At 44.3% G+C, this 15,955-nt stretch overlaps 1 protein-coding gene across 1 annotated transcript in view; it reads right to left on the bottom strand.

Annotated features, from left to right (window-relative positions):
• The window catches only part of LOC135829837 (uncharacterized), a 36,141-nt gene extending 21,963 nt beyond the window's left edge, over positions 1-14,178 (bottom strand). The window contains exons 1-2 of the mRNA XM_065342223.1: positions 13,889-14,178; positions 11,635-11,711 (exon numbers count right to left, since the gene is read on the bottom strand). Coding sequence (XP_065198295.1) covers positions 11,635-11,711; positions 13,889-13,893 — 82 coding nt within the window. The 5' untranslated portion in view covers positions 13,894-14,178. The remainder of the gene's footprint in view (positions 1-11,634; positions 11,712-13,888) is intronic.
• Between the last annotated feature and the right edge of the window lie 1,777 nt (positions 14,179-15,955).

Below are 15,955 nucleotides of genomic sequence, written 5' to 3'. Positions count from 1 at the left end.
TAAGCCTGACATAATCTGCCTAACAGAGACGTGGCTCTGTCCCTCGAACCCGCTCTCACTGTCAGGCTATATCTGCATCCGCAGAGATCGACCTCCGGAAGACAATCGGTCAGCACATTGTAGCCGTGGGTATGGGGGTGTTGCCGTACTTGTCCGTTCGCACTCCTTTCCGTACGTCTCCCCTCGTGCCGACCTTCAACGCCCTGGCTGCGAGTCTGTGTGGCTTGAACTTGGCTCCCCCTCTACTCAATCTCAGAATCCCATCTTACTATGCTTACCGCCCCATCTCTCTGCTGCGCACAGTTTCCAAACTTTGTGAGCGTATTGTATTCGATTCCCTCTACCTGCACATCGCTCCGGCTCTCTCACCAGCTCAGTCGGGATTCTGCCGTGGTGACTCAACTCAATACCAGGTGACTCGACTTGTCCAAGACATAGCGACAAAGAGGAACTGTGGGGAGCACATGGGAATGGTGTTTTTCGACTTGGCTAAGGCATTCGACACCGTTTGGCATTGTGGCTTACTTGCCAAGTTGAAGGTCACCTTCCGGGTGGAGGATGCTGCCTTGCGTGGGATATCCTCATATCTGTCTGCTCGTTCTCAGGCTGTTCGCTTGTTCTATTTCTTGTCTGATCCCCTCCCTGTAACGTTTGGAATGCCCCAAGGTTCCATTCTGGGTCCTTTGTTATTCTTGCTTTACGTTAATGACCTACCTTCAGTTGTCCCCGATGTTAGTTTGTATGCGGATGACACTGGCCTTATCTGTTCTGATTCCTGCCCTGTACAATTACTCCTTACCATGCAGCATCGCATCAACAGCACTGTCATGTGGATGCAAGCGTGGAAACTCCAGCCCAATTTAGACAAGACAGAAGCCATGTATATTTCTTCATCCCCTCCTGATCAACCATTATTCTTCCCTGACTCGACTATGCCTATCCGTGTTGTTACTCAGCACAAACATCTAGGTGTGATGTTTGACTGCAAACTCTCTTGGGCTGCACATGTCAACTGTGTATGCAAGCGAACCAGTTCAGCCTTAGGGGTACTACAACCACATTGCACTCATTTGTCCATCCAGTGTAAGCTATTATTTTATCAGTGCTATATTCTCCCTATATTCGACTATTGCGATACCGCTTGGTGTGGCCTTTCTGACACAACTCTGAGCCAATTAGAAGTCCACCATAGATTTATACTTAAAATTCTTTACAACAAGGATCGATGTTTTCCTTCGGATGCCCTTTATCGACTTGCACACACTTCTCCTCTCTCCGTTCGTCATAAGCACCATCTCTGTACACTGGTTCATAAAATATTTCTTCATAAAATTCCTTCACACATGATGAAGTACAACTGGTTTTCGACAAGCTCAACCCGTAACGCGCTCACCCTGCCTCTTGTTAAAGGGGAAGTTAAGGCAAAAATTAAAATTTCACCAGTTGTAGTCTTCGGGGTGTTGAGTCGAATGGTCTTGGTCCGAGAAAGCTGAGACGCTCCCTTCCTACTTGAATCCCAATCGAACTCGCGCACTTCCACCGAAACTGGGTGACTGCGCCCTACTAGATGGGGATTTGTATGCAAAATGTCACTAAAAGCGCCATTTCGTTCTTATAAAAGCACGGATGACCGCGATTGGCCCATATGTTGTAGTCTTTTGGACGCTGAGTCGACTGGTTTTGGTCCGAAAAGGCTGCGATGCAGCGTTCCTCCTTTATTCCCAATCGAACATGGTTGAACAAGCGGTCACGTGCTCCTGGGTGCCCAAATCACCTGGTCACCACGCCAGCAGGCGACAACTTTCACACCAACTGTGACCAAGGTTCAACTCGAGTGACAGGACTGCACCCAAAAAAGGTCAAACAGGCTAGTAAGTTGTACCCTGCAGGCACGGTGACCAGCTGACTGGCGTACGCAGCAGCACGTGACCGCTTGTTCAACCATGTTCGATTGGGAATAAAGGAGGAACGCTGCATCGCAGCCTTTTCGGACCAAAACCAGTCGACTCAGCGTCCAAAAGACTACAACATATGGGCCAATCGCGGTCATCCGTGCTTTTATAAGAACGAAATGGCGCTTTTAGTGACATTTTGCATACAAATCCCCATCTAGTAGGGCGCAGTCATCCAGTTTCGGTGGAAGTGCGCGAGTTCGATTGGGATTCAAGTAGGAAGGGAGCGTCTCAGCTTCCTCGGACCACGACCATTCGACTCAGCACCCCGAAGACTACAACTGGTGAGATATTAATTTTTGCCTTAACTTCCCCTTTAGTCAGCCCAGTATCTTCAGTCCCCTTTGTTTTCCGGCTACTCTCATTGGTTATCATTACCATACGGTCTGAACACTTGTTCTTCTATTGGTCAGTTTAAAGATCTACTATCACAACTGAACTAGACGCAATAATTATCATCGAAGAACATTCTCGAATACCTGGGTGATGCACGAATTTTGATAGTGCTCACTTCCGTTAATCGTTTTTCTTTGTAATTTTCCATTCATTTTCTGCTTTAATTCATATTTGCTTTGTTTTCCTAGCTTACTATTGCCGTGGCTGGCTCAACGCCCTTGTCTCAGGGGATTCTGTCCCTGCATTAGCTATGTCACATGCTATGAGATTGTGTCTAATGATAATAAACTTCACAAAATGAGGATTTACAGTACTTTCTGGACACAAATTTAAAAAACGCAAAAATAATCGTAATCGGTAATCTAAACGATTGCTCGATCGTTAGAGTTATCAAACGAGTACTCGATTATTCGGTATAATCGTTTCAGCCCTCATCATAATTCATCACGAAGTTTGTGTTAACGGAGGAAATACACGCAACTCGTAACACACAAACAATCCTTGCTTACACCACGTACAGTAAATTGTCCACATTTTCACCCAGGAACAGGGCATCATCAGTGATACTGAACATATGACAAGGTTGGGTGTACTGAACATATGACAGTTGGGTGTACTGAACATATGACAAGTTGAGTTGGGTGTACTGAACATATGACAAGTTGAGTTGGGTGTACTGAACATATGACAGTTGGGTGTACTGAACATATGACAAGTTGAGTTGGGTGAACTGAACATATGACAAGTTGAGTTGGGTGTACTGAACATATGACAAGTTGAGTTGGGTGTACTGAACATATGACAAGTTGAGTTGGGTGAACTGAACATATGACAAGTTGAGTTGGGTGAACTGAACATATGACAAGTTGAGTTGGGTGTACTGAACATATGACAAGTTCAGTTGGGTGTACTGGACATATGACAAGTTGAGTTGGGTGTACTGAACATATGACAAGTTGAGTTGGGTGAACTGAACATATGACAAGTTGAGTTGGGTGAACTGAACATATGACAAGTTGAGTTGGGTGTACTGAACATATGACAAGTTGAGTTGGGTGAACTGAACATATGACAAGTTGAGTTGGGTGAACTGAACATATGACAAGTTGAGTTGGGTGAACTGAACATATGACAAGTTGAGTTGGGTGAACTGAACATATGACAAGTTGAGTTGGGTGAACTGAACATATGACAAGTTGAGTTGGGTGTACTGAACATATGACAAGTTGAGTTGGGTGTACTGAACATATGACAAGTTGAGTTGGGTGTACTGAACATATGACAAGTTGAGTTGGGTGTACTGAACATATGACAAGTTGAGTTGGGTGTGCTGAACATATGACAAGTTGAGTTGGGTGTACTGAACATATGACAAGTTGAGTTGGGTGTACTGAACATATGACAAGTTGAGTTGGGTGAACTGAACATATGACAAGTTGAGTTGGGTGAACTGAACATATGACAAGTTGAGTTGGGTGTACTGAACATATGACAAGTTGAGTTGGGTGTACTGAACATATGACAAGTTGAGTTGGGTGAACTGAACATATGACAAGTTGAGTTGGGTGAACTGAACATATGACAAGTTGAGTTGGGTGAACTGAACATATGACAAGTTGAGTTGGGTGAACTGAACATATGACAAGTTGAGTTGGGTGAACTGAACATATGACAAGTTGAGTTGGGTGTACTGAACATATGACAAGTTGAGTTGGGTGAACTGAACATATGACAAGTTGAGTTGGGTGAACTGAACATATGACAAGTTGAGTTGGGTGAACTGAACATATGACAAGTTGAGTTGGGTGAACTGAACATATGACAAGTTGAGTTGGGTGAACTGAACATATGACAAGTTGAGTTGGGTGAACTGAACATATGACAAGTTGAGTTGGGTGAACTGAACATATGACAAGTTGAGTTGGGTGTACTGAACATATGACAAGTTGAGTTGGGTGTACTGGACATATGACAAGTTGAGTTGGGTGAACTGAACATATGACAAGTTGAGTTGGGTGAACTGAACATATGACAAGTTGAGTTGGGTGTACTGAACATATGACAAGTTGAGTTGGGTGTACTGGACATATGACAAGTTGAGTTGGGTGAACTGAACATATGACAAGTTGAGTTGGGTGTACTGAACATATGACAAGTTGAGTTGGGTGTACTGAACATATGACAAGTTGAGTTGGGTGTACTGAACATATGACAAGTTGAGTTGGGTGTACTGGACATATGACAAGTTGAGTTGGGTGAACTGAACATATGACAAGTTGAGTTGGGTGTACTGAACATATGACAAGTTGAGTTGGGTGAACTGAACATATGACAAGTTGAGTTGGGTGAACTGAACATATGACAAGTTGAGTTGGGTGTACTGAACATATGACAAGTTGAGTTGGGTGTACTGAACATATGACAAGTTGAGTTGGGTGTACTGGACATATGACAAGTTGAGTTGGGTGAACTGAACATATGACAAGTTGAGTTGGGTGTACTGAACATATGACAAGTTGAGTTGGGTGAACTGAACATATGACAAGTTGAGTTGGGTGTACTGAACATATGACAAGTTGAGTTGGGTGTACTGAACATATGACAAGTTGAGTTGGGTGTACTGAACATATGACAAGTTGAGTTGGGTGTACTGAACATATGACAAGTTGAGTTGGGTGTACTGAACATATGACAAGTTGAGTTGGGTGTACTGAACATATGACAAGTTGAGTTGGGTGTACTGAACATATGACAAGTTGAGTTGGGTGTACTGAACATATGACAAGTTGAGTTGGGTGTACTGAACATATGACAAGTTGAGTTGGGTGTACTGAACATATGACAAGTTGAGTTGGGTGAACTGAACATATGACAAGTTGAGTTGGGTGTACTGAACATATGACAAGTTGAGTTGGGTGTACTGAACATATGACAAGTTGAGTTGGGTGTACTGAACATATGACAAGTTGAGTTGGGTGTACTGAACATATGACAAGTTGAGTTGGGTGTACTGAACATATGACAAGTTGAGTTGGGTGAACTGAACATATGACAAGTTGAGTTGGGTGAACTGAACATATGACAAGTTGAGTTGGGTGTACTGAACATATGACAAGTTGAGTTGGGTGTACTGAACATATGACAAGTTGAGTTGGGTGAACTGAACATATGACAAGTTGAGTTGGGTGTACTGAACATATGACAAGTTGAGTTGGGTGTACTGAACATATGACAAGTTGAGTTGGGTGAACTGAACATATGACAAGTTGAGTTGGGTGTACTGAACATATGACAAGTTGAGTTGGGTGAACTGAACATATGACAAGTTGAGTTGGGTGAACTGAACATATGACAAGTTGAGTTGGGTGTACTGAACATATGACAAGTTGAGTTGGGTGTACTGAACATATGACAAGTTGAGTTGGGTGTACTGAACATATGACAAGTTGAGTTGGGTGAACTGAACATATGACAATTCCACAGTAGTGTTTTACAGGGTGTTCCCTTCGGGGAGGAACGATAATTTATTTTATTTCATTTTTTTTACAGTGGAGTTTCAAAGTTCTTAAAAAAAAGTTGTTATTAGGCCATCCAGAATTAATTCGTTGTTTCGGGTCACCCGACCGACCGTCTTTTTTCACCCGACCGCAACATGTTTTTTTTTTATAGTGCATGCAAATGTACAGACTACACTGTACTATGTGACCCTAATAATAGAAGTCCAGATACTGACCTCAGAGTCAGAAGCAGCCACGTCTAGCCAAATGACAGGATGCAGCGCTTGGTGACGACGTTGTCTTCTATCTCCGATCCACAATCGGTGCTGAAACAGCATCAGCTCCGCCACTTTGTTGCTATTTACAGAAGTTTTCAAAATGAGAGCTGCTCGTCAGACTCGTTTGCCAGCGAGGCCAAGATCTGGTCCTGGAGGGGACCTGGATCTGATGGATTATCTACACTGTATAGTCAGATTTGATCGACTGGCTATGTGGAATATTTGATGCACATGGACGTGAACCAAAATAAAAAAATTCTAGGTGGCCTTAATGTATAAGTACAAAGTTTCATTATTTTGGAATTCACTTTCGCTATTAGAGAGGTTCCGCATAACGTAATTACGTTGGCAAAAAACGTAGTCGATCTACGGAAAGTCTTACGAAAGTCTTACGTAAACTGCATGCGGATCTGGGTTCCGCAATACGGAGTTTTCAAATCACGTAGCTGCCCTTGGCAACTCCGAACGCGGCAGTGTACGACCAGATCGACCTGGGGAGAGAGTCATAAATTTGTACCCAATCCATTAACGGACCAGCTACGTTATCAGAGCCCTATCTACGTACTCTCCGTAGACAACTTTCTGTAAGTGGAGTGCAAACTCGCGAATTCACGGGTTTTTCCCGCCCACTAACGTAAAGTTGCTCAACTTTACGTAGTGGGGAACCTCTCTATTATTAAATTTTGTTAGTGGGCACGAAATAACTAACGTTTGTACCAAACTAAACTGACCTCTTCTGAACGTTCAGGATGATAGACCCCGACCGAAAACGAAACTTAGTACGTAACGAACCTGCTGGTGGAGTGATCTAACGAAAGATTTCGTGAACGAAAATTTCTACTTATACAGTTTCATCCTATTCATAGCTATACAGTAGTGGATAGTCCTTTTTGTGAATATCGTCTTTTTGAGCTTTTCTAGCTGAAAAAGTGCTAAAATCTGTTTGCTCATGCATGCGATCACAATTTCCGAGTGCTCGATGGGCCGGCCTTGGCACGCCCCTTTTTTTGGGGGGGGGGCAACAAGTTGGTGAAGTTGGTGAAGTTGGTGAAGCTTGTACACAATGCTTTAAAAGGTGTTTTTTTTAACTTTACTTCCTGTTTTGCCTTTCGTGGACCCATAATTGGGTGCGTATTCATTTCTCAGCTTGGGTTCATATCTGAACATGTATCATGGCTATGCTTCACTGAAAAAAGAGCACTTTTTGCCTGTTTTCACTGAAAAAGAGCACTTTTCAGCATATTTTGAGGGACGCGAAAAGCACAAAGTGCGAATTAAAGGGGAAGTTAAACCAAAAATCAAAATTTCACCAGTTGTAGTCTTCGGGGTGCTGAGTCGAATGGTCTTGGTCCAAGAAAGCTGTGACGCTCCCTTCCTACTTGAATCCCAATCGAACTCGCGCACTTCCACCGAAACTGGGTGACTGCGCCCTTCATTGCATATACAATTATGGTGCACTCAAGAAGTCCTGTTACTGCGAACAATACACATTTGGGCGGCGAGAATCTCGCACACATGAGCTTCAGCAGTTTAGCTCAATCCCAGTCGCACAGTCGAGTTCACCGCCTGACCGTCGCCACATTCATTTAAAAACTGCTTTCAGCGGCAGTTTTCCGGACAATGGTAATGGGCACCCCGAGTCAGTCGTTTCACTGTCACCAAAGATAAATAGTGCAAACACGTGCAGATTTCATTGGCTCTGGGCCATGTTCTTCGTGAACATCTTTGAGTTTTCTAGCGATAAACAGATACCCTAACAATGCAGTCATTATAATACTGGTGGATGGTAAAACGGAGACGCGATTTAGGCACGCGAGTGAATATGATCATCTAGGCCGTTGTGTTTGCCTTTGGCACGTTCTGACCATATTCGTTCGGCAGACTGTACCCAGATGAGTGGTAAAGTAGGACTCCGTGCGCTGGACTAGCTAGGTGTCCATGGTGACTCGATTCAAGTGCGTCATAGCCCGATCCCTTCACTGACATCACAGAGGGCGACAATTCCACAGCGACACCCTGGGCCCACACAGAGACAACGGCGTGAGGGTATTACACTTCAGCCGAGCACGTGGCGTCTTGGTGTGGCTTGCAGCATGCAGTTTCTCGTCGCCACCTCCCTCGCTCCAAAGCACGCAAGGCAACAGACTTCCACACCATTTTGAGCATTTCATAAAGACGGTTTTCACTGCGAGCGCCTCTTACACCGAACACTGTGCTCTATGTGAAGGAGGTCGCTGAAGTTGAGTCTGTACGCGACGTGAAAGAAGGCTATGAAGAACGTAGGGGCTCTTTTGCAGACCTGTGTAGCGATAGCCAACATGGCTGATCCAGTAGCGGACTTGAATATCGACCAGGTTCGTACAACACATGTTTCCTCCCCAAAATTCTTTGAAGTAGTGGAGGCTAAACAAAATTCCCCCAGGATTCTTTGAGTTGCCCGAACCCCTGTTGCTCTAAGTCATCAAATCCCCCGTGGAAACGGCCAACTGCACACTAACTTTTCACAATTCCAGTGTGCAAAACGTTAACCACCTGTTGATCCTCTAACGCTTTCCTTAATTTCCCGCTTGAGCAGGAAAATTCTGGAATTCTTCTCGGCACTTTATCAAGTCCCGCTCAATCTCTTCACTAAGATATTTGTGATCGGAAAGAGACCCCTTCCACTTGTTTCGGAAAAATAACTTTGAACATCCAAAAATGTCAATTGCAAAAGAAGAGACTGGGTCTCTTTCTGTTTCGTCAACCCCCCCCCCCCCTCCATGTTCAGCTAGACGACATGTGCATACTGTGCTGAGGAACAGACGTTCCCATAGTGCAATGCTAAACCAATCTTGCTACTCAGAAAGACAACAACCCCTCTCAAGACTATCCTCAACTGGGATAATTTACGGCAGCAAATTACATTTGAACTGGAGATTGTAATTTGGTCTCACTCCAGCCCTTGTGGTGCGGACATTGTGCGATTTCAGCACGCATCCTCCAGAGACCACGGCTAATACTTCTGTTTGTGTCCTACAGGTGTTGCGTCCCGCAAGGACTGCTGCGAAAGACGACAGAAGCTTACTTGCCGCTGGGTCTGATTCTTCACTCTACACAAACCCACCATCCACGTGTAAGTACATTCCCATCCACAATACTTCTAGCGTTTCGTGCTCTCTTCCCTTGTTCTGAAGAGAATTGTGCATGTACTTCATATTCGAACGATGTGCAATGCGCAAGCTGGACGGCTAGCACATCTTCCCGAACGTAAGACAGTAGGAAAAGAGACGGCGAAAGCCATACAGACGAAGAGAATGATACGGACACAGACAGAGACGGAGTCCGACACACGCATAAAGAGATGTAGAGAAACTAATCGAGAGCGAGATCATAAGGGTCTGAGAGTGAACGTGAGCGAGACAGATTGTATCAGGAGAGAGAGAGAGAGAGAGAGAGAGAGAGAGAGAGAGAGAGATAGATAGATAGATAGAGAGAGAGAGAGAGAGAGAGAGAGAGAGAGGGAGAGGGAGAGGGAGAGAGAGCGAGAGCGAGAGCGAGAGCGAGAGAGAGAGAGAGAGAGAGAGAGAGAGAGAGAGAGAGAGAGAGAGTCTTTTGGACTCTGAGTCGACTGGTTTTGGTCCGAAAAGGCTGCGATCCTCCTTTATTCCCAATCGAACATGGTTGAACAAGCGGTCACGTGCTCCTGCGTACACCAGTCACCTGGTCACCGTGCCTGCAGGGTACAACTTACTAGCCTGTTTAACCTTTTTTGGGTGCAGTCCTGTCACTTGAGTTGCACTCGAGTTGAACCTTGGTGTGAAAATTGTCGCCTGCTGGCGTGGTGACCAGGTGATTTGGGCACCCAGGAGCACGTGACCGCTTGTTCAACCACGTTCGATTGGGAATAAAGGAGGAACGCTGCATCGCAGCCTTTTCGGACCAAAACCAGTCGACCCAGCGTCCAAAAGACTACAACATATGGGCCAATCGCGGTCATCCGTGCTTTTATAAGAGCGAAATGGCGCTTTTAGTGACATTTTGCATACAAATCCCCATCTAGTAGGGCGCAGTCACCCAGTTTCGGTGGAAGTGCACGAGTTCGATTGGGATTAAAGTAGGAAGGGAGCGTCTCAGCTTTCTCGGACCAAGACCATTCGACTCAGCACCCCGAAGACTACAACTGGTGAAATTTTGATTTTTGCCTTAACTTCCCCTTTAAAAGAGCACCTTTGGGAAAGGGCTAGTAGTGGACCACACCATTTTTTTCCTACAAAGAACACAAACCCGGCTCAGACAAAAAAATAAGAACAAGAAAGATAACAAAGTTGCATGCACGAAGACCATAGCTTAGTGGTTAGAGCATCGCTGGCTTTTTTATTTATTTATTTATTGGGAACACAGCCCTGTGTGGTTACAAGTGAGGGTCCCTGGTTCGAGTCCTGGTGGTGACAGTCAATTTTTTCTTCAGACTTTGTTTCTGTCTTTCCCTCAAACAATTGAATACCTTACAGTCCATTTCAAAACTATAGACGCGTAGGGTTTTTGAAATATTTCAAATTTGGCTGGAACTTTTTGAGAAAAGTTTTCGGAATATTGCTCAGGATCGCTCCACAATTACACTCATATAGTTTCTAAACGATTGGATAACGGACGCCCAATTTGGAAAAAATTATGCACAAAGTGATCACAGATTTTATGTGGTATAGATGCTGGCACAACGGCTTTTACCTAGGCACGCGTCTATAGTTTTGAAATGGACTGTAGACAGTAGTGTTATGACGTAATTCATACTATGTTTTTTGTTTTGTTTCAATATTGTTTTTCTCCTTTTGAATTGAGTTTATTGATTGAGTTCGGTGAGAATAATTTATTTTGTTTCATAAAGTTTTGACTTGAAGTTCTGTTTGGTTTGGGTTTGAAAATCTTTATTTTTACACATGCATTTTTCTGATTTTTTCTCCAGTGTATGTCGTATTGCATTTTAATCCATTGTGTTAATTTTTAAATATAACTTTTGCCCGTAAAGAAGGGTTGAAAAAGTCGTGCTTTATCGTTGTGTAATATTATGACCGCTGGAAATTATTATTATTGTTTATTAAATTTTTAATAGGGCATTCCCACAGGCCTAGGGCCTTCTTACGGGGTACCCTCAGTTTTCTCCACCTGAATTGTTTTCCAGACTGTTCGGACTCACATGTAAATTTGTGACCTATATGAAGGTCATTGAGTACTTCATAGAATGTTTCATTTTGCGTTTTGTTGTCAACATAATTATGTGAAAAAGCCATCACAAATCTGACATTGGAACTAGACTACAATGTGCCTAAAAGTTGACTCGAGGTATGAAGTACACTACACAGTCTTTAGCTAATATGGGACACAGTGGGGAGCCATGGCAACAGGTTGATCATGTTAATTTTCCCCGCACCCGAAATTACAGAAATGTAATGTAATGGAATAATTGTCATTGCAAGTTCCGAGAAAAAGGATAGAAAATGACGCTGAATATCTTGCAGGTTTTCAAAGTCTTACCTTCAGCACAATTTATTGTGTGCAGCATTGAAGCCAACACACATAGTGCAAGCAATAAAATAGATCCCATCTTCCACCTGTTAACAGTACATGCAAAACAATGAACTGGAGTTGTTGTAAAGTAGAATCCAAGCAATAACCAACAAGATCATATACATGTAGAATAGCCAACAACACAACTGGAAGTTGCCAATTGCATTAGCCCCAAAAAGCTAGCTGACGATCGGTAGAAGAGTGCTTGAAGAGTGGCAAAATGCAGTACTGAAGGTTGGTAAGGTCATACCACTTCCACTTTGCACTGTTCTGTTCTTGCTTATTTGCACATACAGTCAACTTCGCCAATAACGACATTCGGCAGGGCATCAGAAAAGTGTCCTTATTCGCGAAGTGTCCTTATAACCGAAGTCCCATTTGAATGTATGTGAACCCATATTTTGTATGGTATGACATGCATATCAAAATCAAGCTCTTTTCTTGCTCTATGTCAATGTGTACTTTATTTTCATATTGCAGTTGAAAGGAACTAAAAATTCAATATGCAAGGGAAATCAATTGAAAAATATGCCTTTTTGAGCCATCTACAGGGCCAGAGACATGTACATGTATGATGATTACTGTACAATCATGTACAACTACGTGTACATTGTATACACAATCTGCGGACAGAACTGTTTCGTCCTTTGTGGACTCGTCAGCGCAGCACAGAGGAAATGAGGCCGAACCTGATAGCAATGGAAATAAAAATTTCCAATCAGGCCCGAACGTACCTTGCCAGAGTGCACAAACTGACAAGTCAGTGCATAAAGCAAACAGCAAAGGCACTACCCCATGCAAGAGTGCTCAACTGCTACAAGAGCAAGAGCGAAATACTCAATCTGCGGACAGAATAGTTTCGTCCTTTGTGGACTCGTCAGCGCAGCACAGAGGAAATGAGGCCGAACCTGATAGCAATGGAATCAGGCCCGAACGTACCTTGCCAGAGTGCTCAAACTGACAAGTCAGTGAGCTCTGTACATTGTATACATATAGGTGTGCTGGTAAATCCAACAATTTTGAAGCCAACATAAAAAAGGAAGAAAAAGCCCCCGGCCCCCCTTGGCTGCATTTTCTTGCATGTGTGCCTTTATAATAATAATATCCATCACCATAGGTTCTGGTACTTCTGCATGACAGGTGCATGTACTTGACTGACAGGTACTTGAAATAGCTGTCAAAAGCCCAGAAAGTCGTTATTCAAGCAGTGAATATGACCTCGGGGCACTAAAAGCATGTCGCTATACGCGAATTGTCGTTATTCAGATAGTCGTTATATCCGAAGTTAAATGTATACAGTTAGATGAGACTTTGCTCTGGGCATAGAAATTCGGTCGTTATTCGCGAATTGTCGTTATATCCGCAGTCGTTATTAGCGAAGTTGACTGTATGCTAGTTATTAGAGTGTAGATACTCTGCATCAGAATATCTTCTATAAAACAGTATTATTTAGCGCATCCCTTTCCATTTAAGATGGGGTAGTGATCGTGATTGAACATATTGGTGCCATGTGCGTACACTCCACTAACTCATGGATAGGGCCGAAATAAACACAGTCTCTCAGTAATCGAACGTTCTCGATGGTAACGAGTGAATGAAAGAATATTCTTTATTACTGCAACTCCCTGCTTTGCTGTTTGTGCTTGCGTTTGCAAGCATTGTCTGTTCCTGTCAGGTCACAAGAAAATCTACCACTGAATGGCACTGATACACAAGTACGTTACGGTACATAAAGGGTTTGAAAAAGATTAAAATTAGGTTGCATTTGTTCAGTCATTCCCAGTACCAGCCTATATCCTGGACGATGTCCGCCAACATTTCTGTATAGTATCGATAATCGAGTTTGAAGTTTTGTTTTGTTGGTGAGGTACAGGTATGCAGCAGCAACGAAGCCCCTCCGCGCATTTTCATTCCGCTCGGAATGAGACCTCATTCCACTTTTTCTTAGGAATCGCCAGAAAGGATTCTGCCCCCTTCATTCCGCGACCGGAATCGGAATTGCACCGAACAAACGCTGTCGAGTGTATCAAAGAAAAAACGCTCTGGAACCAAAACACGGCGGAATGACTTTGGAATGGTGGCGGAATGGCACCGAACAAACGCAACCTTATAGAGGGGCCAGATAGACGGCACATTGAGGTACATGTACAAGCTAATCCTCTCCCTGCTCGGACAGAACACCTATTCTCATATACATTCAAAAAAAAAGAATGGAACCTACCGCATAGATAGCAGATCCACTCCAAGACAAGTCCTCAGTCCAGTGTAGTCAAACCTCCCTCTAGCGATACAAGAAAGCAACTGAGAAGGGGACTGAAGGTGAAGCCCTTATAACTGAGCTCATGCGCCGCGGGTTGCGCGGGTCGCGGTTGGGCGGAAGCGCGATTCAATTTGCGTTCGGGAATGGCCTCGCAAATCTCGCAATGCGCTGTCCCCTGGGAAAATCGCGATTCAATTTGCGTTCGTGAATGGCCTCGCAAATCTCGCAATGCGCTGTCCCGATCCGGGGGGGGGGGTGCTGGATTCTCCGGTATTAGTCCTTTATTTCTAGCTAGCTTTGTTGAAACGAGGATTACTAATTAATTATTGATAAAGGGGGTTATAGTGTTGTATCACGTTCCTCGTGGCGTGGGCTGAGTCTTCTGTCAGGTGGACGGAGCTATAAAACACACAGACAGGACGGCGATTATTGGTGTATAGGTAGGTACGGACGCAACGTGATGGATTCTTGTTGTCTTCGCGACTTGTGCTGTGGATACGTCGATCTTGCGTGGTGTCGTAGGTCGCGCGCGGGGATCGCGCGTAGATCTGCGTGCAGTGATGTTGGCGCGCGTGGTGCGCCGGAGCGTTTCTCGTCCTCGTCGTTCCGACAAGCACGAGTCGTAGGTCGCGCGCGGGGATTGTTTGTTTATTTTATTTTACTTCACCAAGTGAACAGGCATTTCTGCCTTCTCACCAGGTCCGGAGACCTAGTTCCGACAAAATGATGAAGAGTGAATGAAAATGTATGCATGATGGGATCGCGCGTAGATCTGCGTGCAGTGATGTTGGCGCGCGTGGTGCCCCGGAGCGTTTGTCGTCTCCGCTCTTTCCGACAAGTACGAGTCGTTGGTTCTCGGACTTGCTTCTTTCGCGATTGTGCGTTGCATCCCCGCCGTTGGGGTCAGTATTTGACCCGAGCGTTGTGTATTATACCGCTTGTTTTGGATATGGTGCATGCACGGTGTGGTGAATGCGCGGTCTCCATTGATCTGGGGTTGTGGTGCCAGGTCCGAGCACGAGGCCGTACTGTGTGTGTTGAATTAATTATTTTTTTGTGAAGATCGAAAATGATCTACGAGCAAAACGGCTCGATCTGGCCGGCGGCCGTGTGTGCCTGTTGTGTATCGAGATCTGCAGAGTGCAGTAAATATTGGCGTGTCTGTTGCAACCGCCTAGGCCAGGTGGATGGTTGCTGTAATCTGCCCGCGTGTGGTATGAGCTCGTACTGCATGCTGAGCCGCGCTGTGCTGTTCGGAACAAGAGAAGACTTGTAGACGGATCCAGTGGTAGCCTACATTTTGCACACCTGATGAGCCGTCATGACCTATACGGCGAAACGTAGATCTACATATACGTCGTGTGGAACTACTTGTTATTGTACATAACTAGTCCATCATACATGATAGTGGAGTTCAGTAGGATGTTGACGTTTCGGTTTGTCACAATTCGTCTTCGCTTAGCTTCCCCTTTCTATGTTTATTACGTAAACTTGAGCCTCCCAAGTAGCCATTGGCGGACTATGCTCGGCCATTTTTTTGTTTTTTTTATTTTTTTATTTAATTATGCTTTTGATTATGCCACAATTATGCCAACAAAATATGCTGAATTATGCTCGGTTATTATTATTATTATTATTCTCGTATCCGTCCCGAAAGGGACTCACGACGGCAGAATTAACCGTGAGCATGTGTGTGTGAGAGTGGGAGAACGAAATGAAAAAGAAAAGAAGAGTCTTGTAATAAAGGTCAAATTTAAGAAGAGCAGTACTAGACTAAATGGCTGAGCAGATGTTACTCCATTGTTTTCTGTCGCGGGCATAGGTGCCGAGATCACGAAGGCAGCTGGGCTTAAAAATGCAGATAGGTGTGAGGCGGACGTCTCGCTGGAGACTTGTGGTGAGGCAAGAGCGGGGTGCACCTATTCGAAAGGGCTGACTGGTAGCATATGTACAGAAAGCAGTGAGAGCAACATTTGCAGGGATGCCACTATGTATTCACGCTGTACATAGAGGATTGAGAAACCACGC

This window comes from Sycon ciliatum, chromosome 13 (genome assembly GCF_964019385.1).
Source record: "Sycon ciliatum chromosome 13, ocSycCili1.1, whole genome shotgun sequence".
NCBI lineage: Eukaryota > Metazoa > Porifera > Calcarea > Leucosolenida > Sycettidae > Sycon > Sycon ciliatum.
This window is presented reverse-complemented; position numbering and strand designations above follow the sequence as displayed.